General features: G+C 42.6%; 1 protein-coding gene across 7 annotated transcripts in view; it reads left to right on the top strand.

Annotated features, from left to right (window-relative positions):
- Positions 1–20,226, top strand: part of LOC135090573 (probable glutamate receptor) — a 54,267-nt gene that overhangs the window by 32,383 nt on the left and 1,658 nt on the right. For 2 of the 7 annotated variants that reach the window (XM_063987446.1, XM_063987443.1), the window contains exons 3-13: positions 5,843–5,951; positions 11,695–11,844; positions 13,571–13,761; positions 13,953–14,212; positions 14,972–15,128; positions 16,470–16,573; positions 16,805–16,895; positions 17,458–17,616; positions 18,228–18,393; positions 18,705–18,919; positions 19,417–19,542. In XM_063987446.1, the coding sequence (XP_063843516.1) occupies positions 5,867–5,951; positions 11,695–11,844; positions 13,571–13,761; positions 13,953–14,212; positions 14,972–15,128; positions 16,470–16,573; positions 16,805–16,895; positions 17,458–17,616; positions 18,228–18,393; positions 18,705–18,919; positions 19,417–19,542 (1,704 nt within the window). In that variant the 5' untranslated portion in view covers positions 5,843–5,866. Of the gene's footprint in view, positions 1–5,469; positions 5,492–5,842; positions 5,952–11,694; positions 11,845–13,570; positions 13,762–13,952; positions 14,213–14,971; positions 15,129–16,469; positions 16,574–16,804; positions 16,896–17,457; positions 17,617–18,227; positions 18,394–18,704; positions 18,920–19,416; positions 19,543–20,226 lie in introns of those variants that run through there. The other 5 variants (XM_063987444.1, XM_063987445.1, XM_063987448.1 and 2 more) reach the window with 5 other exon arrangements.

Here is a 20,226-nt window from a genome sequence, read left to right as displayed (position 1 = left end):
CGCATGTGATTCTATTCGTATTCTCGCCTCCTCCCGTTTTTTGTAACTCTGTCTTTTACTTGTTATTTTCTTTCTTCATTCTGTTTCCTTTTTTGTTCTCTCTCACCTTTTGCTCTCTTGTCTTACCCCCTTCCCCCCACCTCCATTCTCCTCCTCCTCCTCTTCCTCCTTTGCCTTCTGCACCTCTCTCCATCTCCTTCCTCTTCTTCCTCTTCCTTCTAATTAATGTCGCTGTTCTTCTCCTTATCTCCTCTGTGCGTTCCCACTTCACTCATTTTTTCCCTCCTCAGTTCTTATTCATTATCTTGACTGTATTTTTTTTTCTTTCATCTCTCTTGCATAAACCTTAGTTATTGTTCTTGTCTTTTCGTTGTTGTTTTCTTTTGTTTCTCTTTACTACTACTACTACTACTACTACTACTACTACTACTACTACTACTACTAAACCATAGATCTCTGTTTTTGTTCTTTTTCCTTCCGATGCTGTTTTTTTTTCTCTTGTTTACTACTACTACTACTACTACTACTACTACTACTACTACTACTACTACTACAACTACTATTACTACTAACTGCTCACATACAAGCAACGCATCATTCTGACTTAAGACAAACTGCAAAGATCATCGTATGCAAATGATGTAATAGTCTTTTTTTTTCTTTTTTTCTTTTTTTGTCTTTACTTAATATCCATTTTTTTTTCCTTTCCTGGCTCTTTTTTTTCTCTCTTCTTCTTCTTTATTTCCTCATTCGTCTCTCTCGTTACTAAGCGGTTGAGTGCCTCCTCTTGTCCTTTCCTGAATCACGTGACCAATTCTCCTGTTATAATAATTTTTGGGAGAGTCTTATTGCTCTCTCTCTCTCTCTCTCTCTCTCTCTCTCTCTCTCTCTCTCTCTCTCTCTCTCTCTCTCTCTCTCTGGATCCCTCAGCACGATAAAAAGTAGGTAAGGAATTAAAGAAAGAAAGAAAGAAAGATAGAAAGAAAGGAAGGAGAACAGAGAGAGAGAGAGAGAGAGAGAGAGAGAGAGAGAGAGAGAGAGAGAGAGAGAGAGAGAGAGAGAGAGAGAGAGAGAGAGAGAGGAAGAAAGACGTATAGACAGATAAAAAGAAAGAGAGAGAGGGGGAAAGAAAGAAAAATAGAGAAAAAGAAAGAAAGAAAGAAAGAAAAGAAGAAAGGAAGAAAGAAAGAGAGAAAGAAAGAGGTCAAGGGAGTTAAGTAAGAGGAGTTTTAGGAGAAGAGAAACTAGACTTGTATTAAACAGGTTTGGATTTCCGGATAATGAATGGTTATGAATGAGTGAGTGGTGAGGTGAATATGATGATGATGATGGTGATGAGCCGTTGTTGATGTGGTGAAAGTCTGAATGTTCTTGATTTGTTGGCAATGAGTATGATTGAGTGAAGAGTGAATGAGTGAATGGCTTAGTTGTAGTAGTAGTAGTAGTAGTAGTAGTAGTAGTAGTAGTAGTTGTTGTTGTTGTTGTTGTTGTTGTTATTGTTGTTGTAATAGGAGGAGGAGGAGGAAGAGGAGTAGTTATTATTGTTTCTTCTTCTTCTTCTTCTTCTTCTTCTTCTTCTTCTTCTTCTTCTTCTTCTTCTTCTTCTTCTTCTTCTTCTTCTTCTTCTTCTTCTTCTTTCTTCTTCGTCATTATTATCATCATCATCTTCTTCATCCTGTAATGGAATGTTTAAGTTAAGTGACAGACACGCACTTAAGTTTACACACACACACACACACACACACACACACACACACACACACACACACACACACACACACACACACACACACACACACACACATCTCTGTTCCCAAGAGTAAAAGACTTCAATTCTCTTTCCCTGACTCAGTGCTTTTTTTCCCCTTCTTCTTTTTCCATTTTCCCTTTAATATATCACTTTTAAAGAGTTTCCTGCACCCTCCTCTTCCTCGTCCACGCTTATTCCCTGCTTTATTAATTTTCCTACTCCTCCTTCCTTCCTCTTCCTCTTCTTCCTCCACATTTTAATTTCTCCTCCAGCAGTTTCTCACTTATTCATACATTTATCATAGTTTCCCCTTCCCATTAATTCCTGCTTTCCATTTTCCTTCTCCGTTCGTCTTCTTCCTGTTTCGTATTTTTTTTTTTTTTTTGCTTGAAGTCTACGGGGATGTTATTCCATAAGATTATTTTCCTGTGGTGTTTTATAGGAATACTCGTCCCTGTAGCTTCCTTTATTCTAATTTAGTTTCCCCTCGTCACGAGTACCTACGCGAAAGAAAACGGGAAAAGGAAGGAACTGGTTACTCGTTTTCTTTTGTTGTTTTCTTATTGGTATTTGTGATTTAAGATTTTGCTGTGATCTCTCTCTCTCTCTCTCTCTCTCTCTCTCTCTCTCTCTCTCTCTCTCTCTCTCTCTCTCTCTCTCTCTCTCTCCGTTGTCTCATCTCCTTTCATTTTGTCTCCACTTCAATTCTATTTCCTTCATTAATCATTTATTTCCCCCACTCTCTCTCTCTCTCTCTCTCTCTCTCTCTCTCTCTCTCTCTCTCTCTCTCTCTCTCTCTCTCTCTCTCTCTCTCTCTCTCTCTCTGGAACGCCTGACGTGCCTTGGTGAGGAAATTCTCTCCAAGTTTTATCAGATTTCATACATTTCAGGAATTTTGAATATTCAGGGACTCTCAGGAATATGAGAGAGAGAGAGAGAGAGAGAGAGAGAGAGAGAGAGAGAGAGAGAGAGAGAGAGAGAGAGAGAGATGCATCGATAATAATAATTCTGGTTATTAAAACTTCAAAAGACTATTATCACCAGCAATTTAATTAAGATTGTAGTCAAAAGCTTGGCAAGGAATAGAATATTGCTGATAAAAATACATTGAAAACTGCCTATAAAACTAGGCTGTTGGGGAGAGAGAGAGAGAGAGAGAGAGAGAGAGAGAGAGAGAGAGAGAGAGAGAGAGAGAGAGAGAGAGAGAGAGAGAAATACGATAATAATTCTTTTCTGAGAGTGCGTGTGGGGAAACTTTGAACTTTTATTAATGGGAAATAATTACTTGGGACGAGGAACCTGAATGATTAGAGAGTTAATTAACAGGTAGGTGATTAGCGGCTGATGAGTCCTTCTTTATTGAGAGGAGGAAGGAAAGGAAGAGGAGAGGGAAGGAAATAAAGAAGGAGAAAGGGAATGAAGTGGAGAAGAGAAGGAAAGGAAAGGAGGAGGCGAAGTGAGAGGAGGAAAGGAAGCGCAGAAGAGAATGAAAAGAATAAAAGAGGGAAAGTAAGAGGAGTTATGAAAGAAAGCGAGGAAGAGAAGAAAAGAAAGAAAAGGTGAGGAAATGAGAAGAGGAAGAGAAGGAAAGGAAAAAAAAAACAGAATTGAGAGGAGAAAGGAAAGGGAGCAGGGAAAAGAAGAAATAAAATAAAAAGAAGGATAATTGAGAAGAGGAATAAAAGAAGAGAAAAAGGGAAGGAAAGGAGAACGAAAGACACGAAAATGAAAAAAAAAATATAGAGAATAGCTAATGAAAAGATAATACGTGTGAAAATTAAGAGGAATATAACAGGAAGACTAAAATTGAATGATAGAAAGACACAAAAAAAAAGCAAGTGAAAAAAGAATAGATGTGGAAATAGCTTCTCTCTCTCTCTCTCTCTCTCTCTCTCTCTCTCTCTCTCTCTCTCTCTCTCTCTCTCTGCGGGTAGGAAGAAAAATGAGCTTTCACCGAACTTCTGAACCCAAAAATGCCCCGAAAATGTTCATGAAGTTTATATTTGTATTTAAGTTTCCCTTTTGTTTATTTTAGTTGAGTACAAGAATCAGAGAGAGAGAGAGAGAGAGAGAGAGAGAGAGAGAGAGAGAGAGAGAGAGAGAGAGAGAGAGAGTGGGTTACAGAATAGGATAACAGGTAAGGAAGGAATAGGGAATGGAGATAAAGAAGGAAGAGAAGAGGAAGAGAATGTGGGGTAATGTAAACATGAAAGAAGAGTGTCGGGTACCTGCTCCTCCTCCTCCTCCTCCTCCTCCTCCTCCTCCTCCTCATTCTCTCATATTTTCTCTTTTCCGTTCGTCCTCTTACCATTCTTCCACCACCAACACCTATACTTCTCCTCCTCCTCCTTTCCCTTCCCTCTCCTTTCTTCTCTTTCACCGCCAGTTGCATCACCTCCTTCTCTTTCCTCCCCTCCTCTCCTCTCTTCTCTTTTCCCCCTCCTCTTTCACCACCATTTCCTTTACCACCACCACCACCACGTCCTCCTCCTCCTCCTCCTCCTCCTCCTCCTCCTCCTCCTCCTCCTCCTCCTCCTCCTCCTCCTCCTCCTCCTCCTTCTCGTCCTCCTCCTGCAAGGGACAGGGTTGTGTACCCGGCTATTAAGACAACTTTAGTGTTCCTATTGTCGTTGAAGCACCTGAGTCTCTCTCTCTCTCTCTCTCTCTCTCTCTCTCTCTCTCTCTCTCTCTCTCTCTCTCTCTCTCTCTCTCTCTCTCTCTCTCTCTGACCGCCAGTGTTATTTCTTCTATTTTTTTAATATTTTCTTTGTCTAACTGTCTTTCATTTTAAGTAAGTCATTACTAGAGAGAGAGAGAGAGAGAGAGAGAGAGAGAGAGAGGGACATTAATAACTTCACACATAAATACACCTAGCTGAAATATTCTTTTGAACTTTGAGTTATTGACGTCCTTAATGTAACCTTATCACTCTCATCACCACCACCATTACCACCACCACCACCACCACCACCACCACAAGGAAAGATACAAAGGACAATAATTTCCCCTTCACCTCTTGAATAACCAAAACATGAGCCAGGTGTGTAGAAGCTTTACAGGTATGGCTCTTACATCAATTATTAAACACACCTGTCATTTGAGTATGCTTAGGAGGACATTACCTCTTTGTAATTCTGCTTTAATTATGTTAGTTCATGAATCAAGAAGTGAGTGGAGGAGATGGATGGAATAGATAGATGGAGTGGGTGGGAGAAGCAGGTAGTGGAACGAACAGGTGGAGGAACAGGTACAAGAAAATAGGTAGGTGGAAGTGGAAAAAGTAGGTGGGTGGAAGTGGAAGAAGTAGGTAAGTGGAGCGAGGTAGAAATAGGTAGGTAGAACGAGTAGTGAAGTAGGTAAGAGGGGTAAGTAGGAGGAGCTTGTAGGAATAGGTAGAAGCAAGTAGAAGGAGCAGGTGGGAGTAGGTAGGTGTTTTTTTATTATCAGCTGGTTCAGTTCCCGACCTCATCTTGTCATGCCCAGCGGTTCGTGAATACTGCAAGTCCCAGCAACCCGCAGCACACAAGAATAACACGTTTTCATGAGACAGATGATTACGAAAGAAAGAAAAAAAAAAATGTCGTTTCTTACTTATTTATTTCATCAGTCATTCTTCCTTCTCCTCATCGTCATTTTTTTTTATTCCTCCTCCTCCTCCTCCTTCTCCTCCTGTTATATGAGGCAGGCTCACGTGAACTGTAGTCATTCCACCTTCAGGCGAGGTCCGCGATACTGTCTTGGGTACTGTTTGTGTTCTGTTACTTCTACTTCTACTTCTGCTTCTTGCTTTGATTGATTATTCCTGTCTCTGTTACCTCGTGTTAATTCCTCTTTGTATTCTCTTTTGTTTTCTTCTTTCTGTTACTGTTTGATTTTTGTTCTTTGGTTTTTATTCGTTGATTTTTTTCTTTTCTTTCCTGTGTTATGTAAAGTTTGCTTATCTTCAGCGTAATGTTTCAAATGATTCGCTCTTTTCTGCTGTGTCGTGTCTTCCTTCCTACTATTTCCCCATTCTCTTTCTTCCATTATACTTATCTTTAATTCCCTTACATATAGCTGAATATTTTTTTCTGCTCCTTTTCTTTCTGATAGATGTGAAAGTTACAGGCAGCAGTGATGGTTCTCCCTCCCTGGTTCTCGCTCCTGTCGGCGGTATGTCTGGTTCTCTGCGCCGTCAGCGTCTCCGGCAGAACAGTCATCGGTAGGTGGCTTGCTATTGACACTAATTCATACCTGGGTTTACTTTGAGTTTTCTTGTGTATTTAGTAATGTTTCCTTCTTCGCCTCCCAGTCTTTGAGAGTTAGTCATTAAGCTGCTTTGGTTTTCTATCACTCTTACTAGTTGTGTAAATTTATACTACGAATTTTATGTATATTTAGATCATATTTCCATCTTTCCCTCTCACTCAGGATTTGCAAACTAATCCTTAAAGATGCCACGTTTTCTTTCATCTTTCTTAGTAGGTGTGGCGTAAGTATCGAGCATAGAATACAGATTTCATGTATATTCTGGTAATATTTCCATTTTTTTCCCTCTCACCCAATATGTACGAGTTAATCCCTTAATATACTACAGTTTTTATCACTCTTATAAGAAGCGACTTGAGTTTAGGAGTGTAAAATTCAAAGACACTACAAACAGGAAAGAAATGACTGAGTAATTAAAATCTTAGTGACTGAAGTTATGTCAGTAGATTCGTACGTAACTGCTGAAGTGACGAGCGTCCTTAGTAGTGCAGGTCAAGTGATTCCCGATGATAGAACGTAGATATGAGGTGTGTCGGGTTACTGAGACTTAGAAGGCGTCCGAAGTGTTGTTGTGAGGACTTGTTGTGTTTATTGGAAATCCTCTGAAGACTTGGGAGGAAAATTGTTTTGATAAATGCTTGTAGCTTCCATTCTTATCTGTTTTGAGAGAGAGAGAGAGAGAGAGAGAGAGAGAGGAGAGAGAGAGAGAGAGAGAGAGAGAGAGAGAGAGAGAGAGAGCGACGCAATTTTGTCTCTCTCTCTCTCTCTCTCTCTCTCTCTCTCTCTCTCTCTCTCTCTCTCTCTCTCTCTCATCTCTCTCTCTTCTCTCTCTCCTCTCTCTCTCCTCTCTCCATCCTGTATCTGGTTAGAAGTAGTTACCAAACAACATTGCAAGGACATAAATCTCTGTTGCTACTTGACTTTCCTTTTGTATTCCTTTGTATTCCTTTGTATTCCTTTGTCGTATCGAATTGTTTTCATTCCCTCCTCTCTAACTATTCCTTTCCTAAGTCCTTCCAATCACTCTAGTCTTCTCTCACCTGTCTTTCCCTTCATTCCCTTCCTTTACCTTCCCAGTCTCAGTTTCACCACCACCAGCACCGCCATCCTACCATCCTTACCGCACTCGCCATCCTTGTCCCTACTTCAAGTGATTTGTCGCCCTCCCCTCGCTCGCTGGGCTCCGTGCGTGCCTGCTGCGGGGTCACCAGGCGCGGAAAATGGCTGGTATATGCTTTTACCGTATCACTTGCATGCATTAGTGCGTCTCTCTTGCATGTATGAGGCGCTTTATGAAAATGTTGCCCAAGAGAAAATACCTCGTGTGATTTTCGTGGGTGAGTTTTAATGATACGAAGATATGTACAATGTGGTGTGTGTTTTTTTGTGTTTTTCTGGATGTTTGAGTGTTTTGAGGGTTTTGAAGGGGCTAGTGGAGAGAGAGAGAGAGAGAGAGGAGAGAGAGAGGAGAGAGAGAGAGAGAGGAGAGAGAGAGAGAGAGAGAGAGAGAGAGAGAGAGAGAAATTTACGTTTTTTTTTCTGCATTACTAAACACAGCAGCACTACACACACACACACACACACACACACACACACACACACACACACACACACACACACACACACACACACACACACACACACACACACACACACACACACACACACACACACACACACACACACACGGAACACATGCCCTGAAGTGCTCCCCAGAACCACAAACACGTGTTGCCAAGGATACGCTGAACTTATGTGTCTGTGGTGCTGGTTTTGGGATTCAATTATGGCGGGAGGCGAAGCGAGGGGCAGCGTGAGAGAGCGTGAGGGAAAGCAGAGGCGGTCACGGGGGAAGGCAGAAGGAGAGGACCCTGGTGTAGATTATCTTGATTCGCAGTAATGGTCTTAGGGGGACTTGAAAGCGACACGCAAAGCTGATGGGCGCCTCCTGTGGCCCTAACTTTGTGTCCTGCCACGCCACGTAGGAGGAGGAAGAATAGGAGGAGGAGGAGGAGGAGGAGAAGGAGGAGCACTGACCCCTACGTTCCTGTACGGTAAAAGACAACAGCAAAGACGAAAAGGAGGAGGAGGAGGAGGAGGAAGGAAGGAAGGAATGAGGAAAGGTGTTACTGGCTTGTATAGGTCAATTAGCTTCTTGCAGTATCCTTTTCTTATATGTTCTTCTAAGAAAATAGGAGGAGGAAGAGGAGGAGAAAGAGGAAGAAGACCACAAAGAAAGAACAAACAGCAGCAGACCTGCTGGCCCCTACGATGCTGTTTGTGGTCTACTGCGCTAATGTATAGTACAAAGACAAAGGAGGACGAGGAGGAGGAGGAAGAGGGAGAAGGAGAAGGAGGAGGAGGAGGAGGAGGAGGAGGAGGAGGAGGAGGAGGAGGAGGAGGAGGAGGAGATGATGAAGGAGGTCGTCACGTACACACACTCGCTCTCACACACACACACACACACACACACACACACACACACACACAGCACACACACACACACACACACACACACACACACACACACACACACACACACACACTTAATCAAGATAACACTATTTTTTCTTTTTATTTATCAGCTTCCTTCTCCACTTAAATAACTCGTAATTTTTCCCCTCCTCAGAATTCATAGAAGTCTGCCAATTTTTCCACGTATTCTTCCCCCCAATTACCTGAAATATTTGTCTCATTACCTGGGGAATAAGAACCCTGGAAAATATCCCTGTTCATCTTTACCTCGGTCACTCCTCACTCTCCCCAAAACCTCACTCGTACTTCACTCTTACTGATCACTCCTCAGCTCACTCTCACCTCTCACTGCTCCTCTTACTTTAATCTCCCCTCCTTTCTCTCCCTTTCATCTGGATTCCTTAGTCCAACACTGTCCAATTGCTGTCTTCCCTCTTTGTCCCCTTTCTCATCACTCTCCTTCCCTTACCTTCCCCTTCTTACGGTCATTTGCCTCTGTCTCTCACTGCCTACGTCCTTTGTCTCTTTCTTACTGTCGTCTTTCAGTGTCTCGATATCCCAGCATCTTCGCTTTGCATTTTCCTTACTTTCTCTTCTTATCGTCCTTGTTTTTCGTTGGGTTCTTATGATTAGTCTTCTTTGTCTTATTCTGAATGTGTTTCTCCAATTCTTCAATGTTCCTTCAGTGTTTCCTCTCTCTCTCTCCCTCTCTCTCTCATCTCGTTTCCTATCACTTCCTCCAACTGTCTCTACCTTGTTTCCTTTTCCTATGGTTTTCTCTGTGTCTTTTTTTGGTTTTTCTTATTACTACTTTTCTCTCTCATTCATTTATTCACTGCTTCAATATTCCTTCATTCTTTTGCTTTTCTCTCTTTCCCATTATGTCCCCTATGTCTCTCTTTCTCTTATGATTTCCCTTCCTATGTCCTTTTTCCCTTTCTTTCGTGGTTTTATTGTTGCTTTCTTTATCTCATTCTAAACACCTTTCACCTCTTCCTCAGTGTTCCTTTTATGTTTTTTTTTCTCTCTTTCCTTTCCCATTACTCTCTCTCTCTCTCTCTCTCTCTCTCTCTCTCTCTCTCTCTCTCTCTCTCTCTTCTCTCTCTCTCTCTCTCTCTCTCTCTCTCTCTCTCTCTCTCTCTCTCTCTCTCTCTCTCTCCTGCTCCCGTCATGTCATTTCATCCCCACCTGTCTTCACCCATATCGCCAAAGTACTCGTAAGTCTGACAAGCCGTCATTTCACACGTGACTGTTTAAATCGTTAGAAATATTTGAATTTTAAATACTCAGCTGCCCGAGGACGTTATTAACGGGTCGGCGGCGGAACTGTTCTTATTATTATTTCGGTTTTTTTTTTTCTTTTTTTTTTTTATTCTTTTTTTAATCCTTTCACCCATATGAATTCTTGTTCGTGTTAGGTTAGGTTAAAATAGGTTAGTTTAGGTTAAGTAAGGTTAGTTTTTTTTATTATTTTCTTTATCTGTTCACGACATTTGAATTTTTGTTCGTGCTAAGTTATGTTTTGATTAGGTTAGGTTAGGTTAGGTTAGGTTAGATTAGGTTACGTTAGGTCAGGTCAGGTTAGGTTAGGTTATGTTACGTTAGATTGTCAGGTCAGGTTAGCTTAGGGTGGGTTAGGTTAGGTTAGGTTAGGTTAGATTAGATTAGGTTAGGTTAGGTTAGGTTAGGTTAGATTAGGTTAGGTTAGGTTAGGTTAGGTTAGGTCAGGTCAGGTCAGGTTAGGTTCGGTTAGATTAGGTCAGGTCAGGTTAGGTTAGGTTAGCTTAGGGTGGGTTAGGTTAGGTTAGGTTAGGTTCGGTTAGGTTAGGTTAGGTTAGGTTAGGTTCGGTTAGCTTAGGTTAGGTTAGGTTAGGTTAGGTTAGGTTAGGTTCGGTTAGCTTAGGTTAGGTTAGGTTAGGTTAGGTTAGGTTAGGTTAGGTTCGGTTAGCTTAGGTTAGGTTAGGTTAGGTTCGGTTAGCTTAGGTTAGGTTAGGTTAGTGTAGGTTAGGTTAGGTTCGGTTAGCTTAGGTTAGGTTAGGTTAGGTCAGGTTAGGTTAGGTTCGGTTAGCTTAGGGTGGATTAGATTGTTGGGTTAAGTTTTCATGATTACTTTTTTTCTATATGTTGACGCATTTAAATTTTTGCCTATAGAATTTCAAGGGTGTCAGCATCATCCTGGAAAACGTACCGCTGGAAATGGCACACTGATATCCAGCCGTAATCAGAACGAGGCGAAACCTCCATTATGACGCCCATTTCAGCCTGGGTAATTGCATATCTAAGCGGTAATTATCGTTAAAAGCGGCGGCAGGGGAGGCCAGTCGGAAGAAATTTACCATTGCTTTACTTCGATGATGCGCAGACATGTGTAGAGAGGGAGGGAGGGAAGGAAGGAGGGGTGAAGGGAAGTAGATATGTGTAGGATGGAGAATGGAGGGGGGTAGGCATGTGTAGAGAGGGGTGGAGGGAGGCAGCCATGTATAGGGAGCGAGGGAGGGAGGGAGGGAGGGAGGGAAGGAAGGGTGGAGGGAGGGAGGGAAAGAGGGAAAGAAGGAGGTAGACATGTGGAGGGAGGGAAAAAAGGGGGAGGAGGGAGCCAGACGTAAGGAGGGAAGGAAGAGGGGAGGTTTGCGTAAGTAAGGAGGGGGGAGGATAGAGGGAGGGGCAGAGGAAGGTATAGGACTGTATAGGGAGGGTAAAGAGGGAAAAAGGTAGGAAAGAAGGTGATGTCGATAGGGAAATAGATACAGAGGTGTAGGTACAAATGCCTGAGGTAGATGTGTTTTCAAAGTCAAACAATTTATTCATGTTATTCAGCATTATCAACCGTCAATGCATAATCACTAATACGTATATGTTAATTATTTTATGTATAAACGCCCTATCTCATGATGACTAATAATGCAAATGTAGTTCATAATCATGATATTGTTCTCCACATATATTTTTTTGTTGACAATGGAATATCTGTATCTATTTATCTGTCTACCTATCTATCAATCAGACAGTCAATATATGTATGTATATTTCTATCTATCTATCAATTTATCTATCTATGAATGTATATATTTTTCCTTTCTCTTTTTTTGTATGCACAATGGAGAAAGACAAAAAAATAAATAAATAAATAAATAAAAAAAGACCTGCTAATTGTCTCTCACAAAAAGTAAAGAATTACATATGTATATGTGTACGTACGTGTGTTTCTTTGTATCCTGTAGGAGTTGTGGTGGACGCAGGATCTCCCCTGGCGGCGAGAGCAGCAAAGGACCTCCAGGAAAGCGTTCTCTTCCCTCTGAATCAAGAAATGTGCCTCAATATCACATTTTTCAATGGTACTCTGCAGGACTCCCCTCCGACGCCTCCTTCAGGTAGTAGGGCGTGAGAAGCCTTGTTATATGTCCTTGTAGGAGATGCCTTATGTTGGTCATGTGGTCCTTTACTATGTCTCCCTTCATTTTGTTCCTGTATTCATGATGTCTTATTTCGTTATGTATTTCCGTCTTATTGTCGTATTGTCGTATGTTTATCGTCCTATTTTCGTATGTTTTCATAGGAGTTGCCTTGTGTATGTCAAGTGTCCTTTAAGTCTCCTTGTTTTCTTTTGCTCCTATATTCATGATGTCTTATTTTCGTATGTCCTTGTAGAAGATGCCTTGTGTAGCTCAAGTGTCCTCGTTTTCTTTTGTTCCTATATTCATGGTGTCTGCTTTGCTCTCCGCCCTGCCATGCGATGTTTTCAATCAAGCAATCAGAAACATAAGCCATTCACTCAATAAAAATCCACATGGTAAGGATACATAAGGAAAGACAATAACAGCTGCTGCCATCACCTTCCATTAAGAAAGATGTGCGCACCAACACACGTACTCTGACCTCTGTAGAAGACAAATAAGTGTTTAATATGCGCACGGCCTCCAACACGGGAAGGTATGAGACTTAAATCCGAACAGAAAAGGAGTGTAATCACAAGGGGAGCGAGGGAGTGGTAATCTTCCAGCAAGGCAGTGCTCTAAAAGGCCACCTCTTTGACCTTAACGACCAGCCAGCTCAGGGAAGTGGGTTGCCACCTGAATACACAAGGAGCACCCTGCCCGCACACTCACACGCCTTGCCGTACATAGACGAGTGTAAATATTCACCACCTTTCCCATTTCCATTTCCTGTTTCAACTCACGGAACACGCTGGTATAGTTCAGACAGCCAGACTTGCCATGGCAATAGTCGCTCTTCGTTCACCTTTGCTTCAGTTGGAAGTATAATATTCTTCACCGTTGCCTACATCCCCGCACATCGGCCTGGCAAAGCCGTACCTAATCAGAATTTAATCGAGCCTGAAATGAATAAAGCTTACGCCAGCCTAGCTCAGCGTAGCTACATTTCCTCAGCTTCAGAGGGATCGAGAGAGAGGCAATGTTTTCTGTGTTTCGACCCAAGTTTTCCCTCCCCCACCTGTTCCGAGCAGCGGATCTGAGCCTCGTAAAAACTATACTTCCAATCTTCTTTGCTCTTTCCTAAGTTGAGCTTCTTTCCCGAGTAAGAAAGTTGAGTGAGCCAGAGGTCAAGAATGAATTAATTACCTGATGAGAGTTACGTGTAGTTTTCGCCAGTTACGAGCATTGCAGACCGCCGCGCCGGGAAGCGGGGCAGCGGGCCACGGGCTCGCAACACCTGTACTTCATCCCTTTTATATAAATGTATGCGTGTGTGTTTTTATATATATATATATATATATATATATATATATATATATATATATATATATATATATATATATATATATATATATATATATATATATATATATATACAGAGAGAGAGAGAGAGAGAGAGAGAGAGAGGAGAGAGAGAGAGAGAGAGAGAGAGAGAGAGAGAGAGAGAGAGAGAGAGAGAGAGAGAGAGAATAGTTTGATTAAACACACACACACACAAGTGAGGTGAGTCTGTCTTTTTAATGATATGCCCTGCGCCAAGCTCTCATGCAGGAGACAGCTCGGGAATTTAAGAGAATACGTATTACTTTTTCTAAGTGATTAACAAAGGCATTCTTTCCCTGGTCCCTGCAGCCAAGCATTAAATTTAATCCCCGCTCACCAGCAGAGGCGCTGTCCCTCGCAGCGGCGGGCGGCGGCGCCGTGGCGGGCGTGGTGGTTGTGATTGGATGCTGCACCGACGCCTACGTCCCGCGCCTGGCTGATGAGGTGCCCATCCTGAGCCTACAGCTGCTCGGGGAGAGGTGTCGCGGGGTTCCCGCCGCCCCGGCATCAGCGGACCGTCCTCCTATCAAGGTCAGAGACACAACGCATTCATGTTCTCGTCGGCAGATGATGCCGAGGCTCACTGTGACGCCGCGAGCGAGCACAGAACACGAGGGAGGCATTTCATTGTCACCTTACCTGTCTCCCTCTGTTGTCCTTGCCAATGCCGCCAAGCACAGGGCCTTTGATACACACCTTTCACTCCCTCCTCTCCCCTGCAGAAACTAGAGCAGGGAGGCTTTCCTGTGTGTGCTGGGGGACACAAAGAGGCGAGGCTGGACACTTCCGTCATCAGGCTGTGGGTGAAAGCAGTCGCCGAGGGGAAGGAACCAATAAGGACGAGGAGATACAGGATCGATCTGCTGCCAATACCCTCTTCCTTACCCTCGCCTTCATCCTCATCCTCCCCGTCCTCCTCTTCCTCCTCCTCGGTTCCCAGACTTCTCCCCCGTCCTTGGTTTATCCCCAGCAGTACCTCAGGGTAAGTAAAAACATATGATATACACACGGATTCCCGCGCCCCTCAAGCTGAATGCTTAAGCTGAGTTTTTGTCTCTCTCTCTCTCCTTTCTTATTGATTAAACATTCGGGAGGAGAGGAACGTGGTGAGATGAGGCGTGTTACATTGTATTTACGAGTCTCTCTCTCTCTCTCTCTCTCTCTCTCTCTCTCTCTCTCTCTCTCTCTCTCTCTCTCTCTCTCTCTCTCTCTCTCTCTCTCTCTCTCTCTCTCTCTCTCTCGTATGTGTGTGTGTGTGTGTGTGTGTGTGTGTGTGTGTGTGTGTGTGTGTGTGTGTGTGTGTGTGTGTGTCGTAGCGGATGGGGGGGGGGGGGTCAGTTTAATCAACATTCCGTCAGGGTGCAACTGTTGCCAACACGGAGCGATTGCCTGATGGGTAACTGACCGACTGACTGACGCAAGATTCTCGTCCCCCGATTGGCGATACTGGATGCATGATTACCTTGACACACACACACACACACACACACACTATAAATGACTGTATCTAAAAATACTCATTATTGACATGATTATTCTTTCATATTGGTAATAACGGAAATTCCTCTTTTTATTGATTTTTCATTATTTAATACATTGACTGACTCATTAGGAATATTTTTACCGACTTATGTATTGTATTAAGAACTTAGAGTATTAGATATATAAAGAAATGTAACGTTGCTATGATATTCACAAACCAGTAACAGTACTACGCTCTCTCTCTCTCTCTCTCTCTCAGGAACAGGACGTCGTGGCTTCAAAAGAGGATGAAGCGTCAGGTCTTGGTCGAGTTGAAGGAGGAGGAGGAGGAAGACCCGAAGTTTTACAACCAGAGGCTTAAATCGAGGGCGCTTGATGTGCTGAGCGGAACTGTAATGACGGTCTCCATGAAGCACGTAAGTTGTGTAAAGTACTGCTGGAAAAACTATAAACTGGTGTAAGAAAAGCATGAAAAAGAAAAGAAAAAACGGAAAACTGGTGAACTATTTTGACAGCATGGAAAAGTATTAATCCTCAGGTAAAAAGAAGTTTGACACACACACACACACACACACACACACACACACACACACACACAGTTTTACATTTCCATCACTGAGGCTTTACCAGGTTAGTGTGTTCCAATAGCACGTAGAAGTTTTCAGAGTGTAGGCAAGTAGTTTTCTATTACTTTTTATTTATTTCGGAGCTCTCGCCTTCTTCACCGACTCCAGAATTGGCTGTCTTGAGCATATACAGTAAAATCCCTCTTATCCGGCATCAACGGGACCGCCGACATGCCGGATACCAGAAGTTGCCGGATACTTGAATAAAAGTGAAATTATATCCACAATCACCACCCTACACTCACGCATCTTACCATAACAAAGATCAGCTGATCTTATCAGCTGCTTAAGTGTAAGCACAACACGCTTCCTCTTTTCTACAACTTTGGCCATGATGAAGGCGTCAGGCGATAAACAGTGCACACGCGGGACTGAGTCACTGAGTAAACACAGTGCAGTGGACCGCGGGTGGCGCGAAGCAGTGCGCTCTGGTGGCGAGGAGACAAAGTATGCCTCGCGCGGGAATTTTAATCGATTTTATGAGTACACATTGATTTTTTATTGATTTTAAGGCTCGGGGAAAAATGTGCCGGATACTTGAAGCTGCCGGATACTCGAATGCCGGATGAGATTGATTTTACTGTAGTTGTTTTAATTCCACTTTACATAAGAATATAAGAAAATAAGGGAAGCTGCAAGAAGCCATCAGGCCTACATGTGGTAGTCCCTCCATAAAACATACCCACTTATTTCCAACTATCATCATCATCCATAAATTTGTATCTTCTTTTAAAGCTCCCAAATGACTCGGCACTAACACTGATTACTGAGTCTATTTCATTCATCTACCACTCTGTTTAAGAACCAAGTCTTTCCTATCTCTTCTTTTAAATATAACTGTGCCAATCTTGAACCCGTTATTTATTATCCTATCCTGATTACTGTCCCTGAGGATTTTGCTTTGTTATATCCCCTACATCACCTAAAGACGTCTATCAAATCCCCTCTTATCCTACGTCTCTCCAAAGAATGTAAATCCTTATTTTTTATTTATCTTTTTTATTTATTTTATTTACTTATTTTTATTTATTTATTTATTTATTTATTTATTTATTTTTTACCTGTGCTGTCTCCTAGTGAGCTTCCTGAGAATTTCTGCACTGCCAGTAAGGATCTCTACCCCTTCCCCAGCGGCCGCCCTACGTGTCCCTGGTGAAGAAGGGCAGGACCATCGCCAAGGCCACGGGTATCCTGCTGAACGTTCTCGACAGCTTCGCCGCGACCTTCAACTTCTCGTGAGTGGGTGATGAGAATTCCCTTCCCCAGCACAGGTGTGGCTGGGAATGCACTTTCCGCGTATATTTGAGCTTTGGATTCCTTTCTCCAATGGTATCCGTCTTGATATCGCTTTGCCATTTCAAAGAGAAGGCTTGGGTATATTGTGCCTTTCTTTATTTCCTTTTAGTGGTATTTACTTGCAGTGTGTTTTATCTGTGGTGTGTCTGTTAGTGTTTTCACTGGTGCAGGTACTTCCTCAAACTGCCTGACGATGACCAGTGGGGATCGTTGCAAGAGAACGGTTGGTGGACAGGGATGGTGGGCGAGGTGCACAGGAAGGTAAGTGCAATGGCGGGAGGTGGCGGAAGAATAGCCGTCGGGTATTATATGGCTAGTATTTGTTGAGCTTTCATTTCTGCCTTACACAGCTATGAATTAAGTTAATGAAGGATTGTTATAAGTGTCGTCTGGCTGCTGGGATAAGTGCAGGGGCGGACGTCACGTGTACTGTGGGTAGTCATTTCTGAGCTTCCGATTATAACGTGATTAACTGTGAATAAAGTTATTGTAAAACAGCCAGAAGTGTCGTCTGAACCACAGTAAGCACATTCATCTAACCTCAACTATTATGTTTTGATGAAGTAAGATATTTCAGGTGTCTTCATTATGTTATTGATAGTTTAAATTCTACTTCTCTGAGTAACACAACCTTGAGAACAGGAATAATCACTTCCGTAGCCTTTCAGGATCTTCCCTTATGAAAGCCTCTAGCGTTCCAAAATACGGTTCTTGCTTTCAGTTTGCAGTGACTCTTCTGTTCCGATAAGTTTGTTTACTCATGGAAGAATACCAGCAGATAGTTTTAGATTCTTGTTTGTGTTACCTCCCCGCTCGCCGCCAGGAAGTGGAGATGGCGCTGGGACCCACTTCGATCACAGAGGCGCGAGAGAAAGCCATTGACTTCACCGTGCCATTCGACTATGAGCCTTGGGACATTCTCATTCCAGAGTCCATTGTCACGGTCGACCTCACGGCTTATCTCTTCCCCTTCGCCGGCCTGGTAAGTTGATAGGCTCACTGGCTGGGCGAAGTGCTGCACCAGGTTCCATTATTCAAGTTTAAAGGTTATTCAGAATGCCTGTGTGCATGGGTGATTTTATATTCTTGATTATTTTAACTTCCCAACGTTGAAATAAATGGACGTGCTTTGTAACTTTATTTAATGCCATTGCCCTTCTGTTGTTTCATCTATTTTTCATCCGTCTTTTGTTCGTTTACCCTCATCTTGCGAGACTAATTCATATAGTTTCTTTTATACTTCCAACATTATTAATTGTTGTTCTTATGTTCTGTAGCTTTTACTCTCTCTCTCTCTCTCTCTCTCTCTCTCTCTCTCTCTCTCTCTCTCTCTCTCTCTCTCTCTCTCTCTCTCTGAGGTGGGTAGGGAGAGAGCCTTGTTCTATTTCATCTTGTTCATCAACATGCAATTCATTACGTCTTGCATAAAGTGTTCTTAGGTTTTGTCTTGTGTTCATATATTTATTCTCTCTCTCTCTCTCTCTCTCTCTCTCTCTCTCTCTCTCTCTCTCTCTCTCTCTCTCTCTCTCTCTCTCTCTCTCTCTCTCTCTCTCTCTCTCTCTCTCTCTCTCCTGTTTCTTATTGGACATCCAGGTGTGGTCTGGAGTGCTGGTATCTTCACTGGTGGTGGGGATTCTGACGTGGGTCCTATCCAGGCTCTGGGGAGACAGGGGCATCCTGTACCCTGCCAAGAAATCCTGCAAAACCTATTCACTTTCCCACTACCTCTTTGACATTTTTGGGTGTTTGATTCAGCAGGGTAAGTGGTGGGCAGAGTTTGTAAGATTCAAGTTCAGTATAATCTATGTATGTATAAGTGATAGTGGCAGTAGTAACGGTGACTTAAAGGCAATATGGTCCCTTTTATTTGATATTTTAGTTTATTTTCCTCACATATCCCTTTCTTTCCAGTTCATTACTCATACAGTTGAGAGTTGCATGTCTTCCTATCTCTAGCAGTTCAACAAGTTCTTTTCCTTCTCTCAGCATGCCTACCACCTATACCTATCTCCTTATCCTCTACCTGCCCACTAAGTCTCTAGCCTTCTATGCACTATCTTTCCCCGGCAGCTAACAAGCATCCACAGACAGGACCCATTAGGATGCTGGTGGCTTGGTGGTGGGTGTTCTGTGTGGTACTGGTGGCCTCCTACAGCAGCAAACTCATCTCCTCCCTCACTGTTCGCTTCACGGAGCCACCAGTCAAGTCTCTGAAAGACCTGGTGGAGTCACGCAAGTTACTCTGGACTTACTTGGCCAACTCAGCAATGGAAGAAGTGTTCAAGGTAGTGCAGGAGTGGGTGTTCTAAGCCTGAGTTCTCTGTTCATTTGGTTCTCTTTCTGATAGTGTAGATTAAGAGTGGATCCATTATTTCACTTAGGGCTTTGGTGAGTGCACATTACTTTTGTCTTGATATATATTGTAGGTTTTTTTTATTGTGTTGCTACTAAATTCAATGCATAAACTGTTTTACATCGCCCCAAGTATTTTTCTGTTCGTGTTTTTTAAGAGGTTGACATAATGATACAATAACTCCAGGGACATATAATATTTTACAAGTTTCTTCCCTTCCTGTCATGTAAGTGCAGCCTTGAGACTAGTGTGTTGTAGTTGCTGTGTGGCTCTATCTATGAATTCTCACTAGCACAGCTAATCCTGGAACTTTGTTGGATAGATATAATATTCATACATGCTTCTTCCCTTCTTCACAAATGTTATAGTTGTTATGTGGCTTTATCCATGAATTCTCACTCACATTTAATCCTGGAACTCTGTGATCAGTTTTCAGCCCCAAACACACTATTTGGCAAGGTGGGGCAGCTACACAAGGACAACCCAGGCCTCCTTGTCTACAGCTTTGAGGAAGGTGTGGCAGCTGTGCGATCCAAGAAGTTTGCCTACTTTGAGGTAAGTAAAGAACCACTGCCTCCTTACTGTTTGATTGTGAAATGCAGTAGGATCATCCATGAGACTGTCCCTTTTCACATTGGACTGATGGGGCCAAGAGTGTGAATGATGCGTAAGTGTGTGGTGCTTTGTCTAGGCCTGATATATAGATAGATAGATAGTTTACTTGGTGATATCAGTTCCTGCAGAGTGAAGTCATATGCATTAGTTATTTATGAAGCAGATGTGGTGGGCAATAGTTGTTTACTGTGGCCATAACATTTCTTCTTGTGTGTTGTTATCCTTGGCCTTTAAAGCTTTTGGCCTTCAAGCACTATGTTTTCAAAGGTCTTACTGCATTCTCTTTAACAAGTGTACATTCCTGTTCATCACTGCACTATGTTTCCAAAGGTCTTACTACATTTTCTTTAACAAGTGTACATTCCTGTTCATCACTGCACTATGGTCATCCTTATTTTCCTCCATTTTATAACATCACACAAAAAATGTCCACTTGAATATTATAGTGCTGAATTATTCCTTCTGTCATATATAATAGTGTTTAAGGAGGTATAGTATTTGACAAACCATCCAAGCAGCTTAACTATACCTCCCTCCTGCATTTTCCTCTCTTCTGTCACATAACATTGTAAAAATGTCAACTCCTTCTGCCATATTTAATAGTGGTTAGCGAGGTACTTGACA

The sequence above is a fragment of the Scylla paramamosain genome, chromosome 35 (genome assembly GCF_035594125.1).
Source record: "Scylla paramamosain isolate STU-SP2022 chromosome 35, ASM3559412v1, whole genome shotgun sequence".
Taxonomy (NCBI): domain Eukaryota; kingdom Metazoa; phylum Arthropoda; class Malacostraca; order Decapoda; family Portunidae; genus Scylla; species Scylla paramamosain.
Note: the sequence above shows the minus strand (reverse complement) of the source record. Positions and strands in the feature narration are given on the sequence as shown.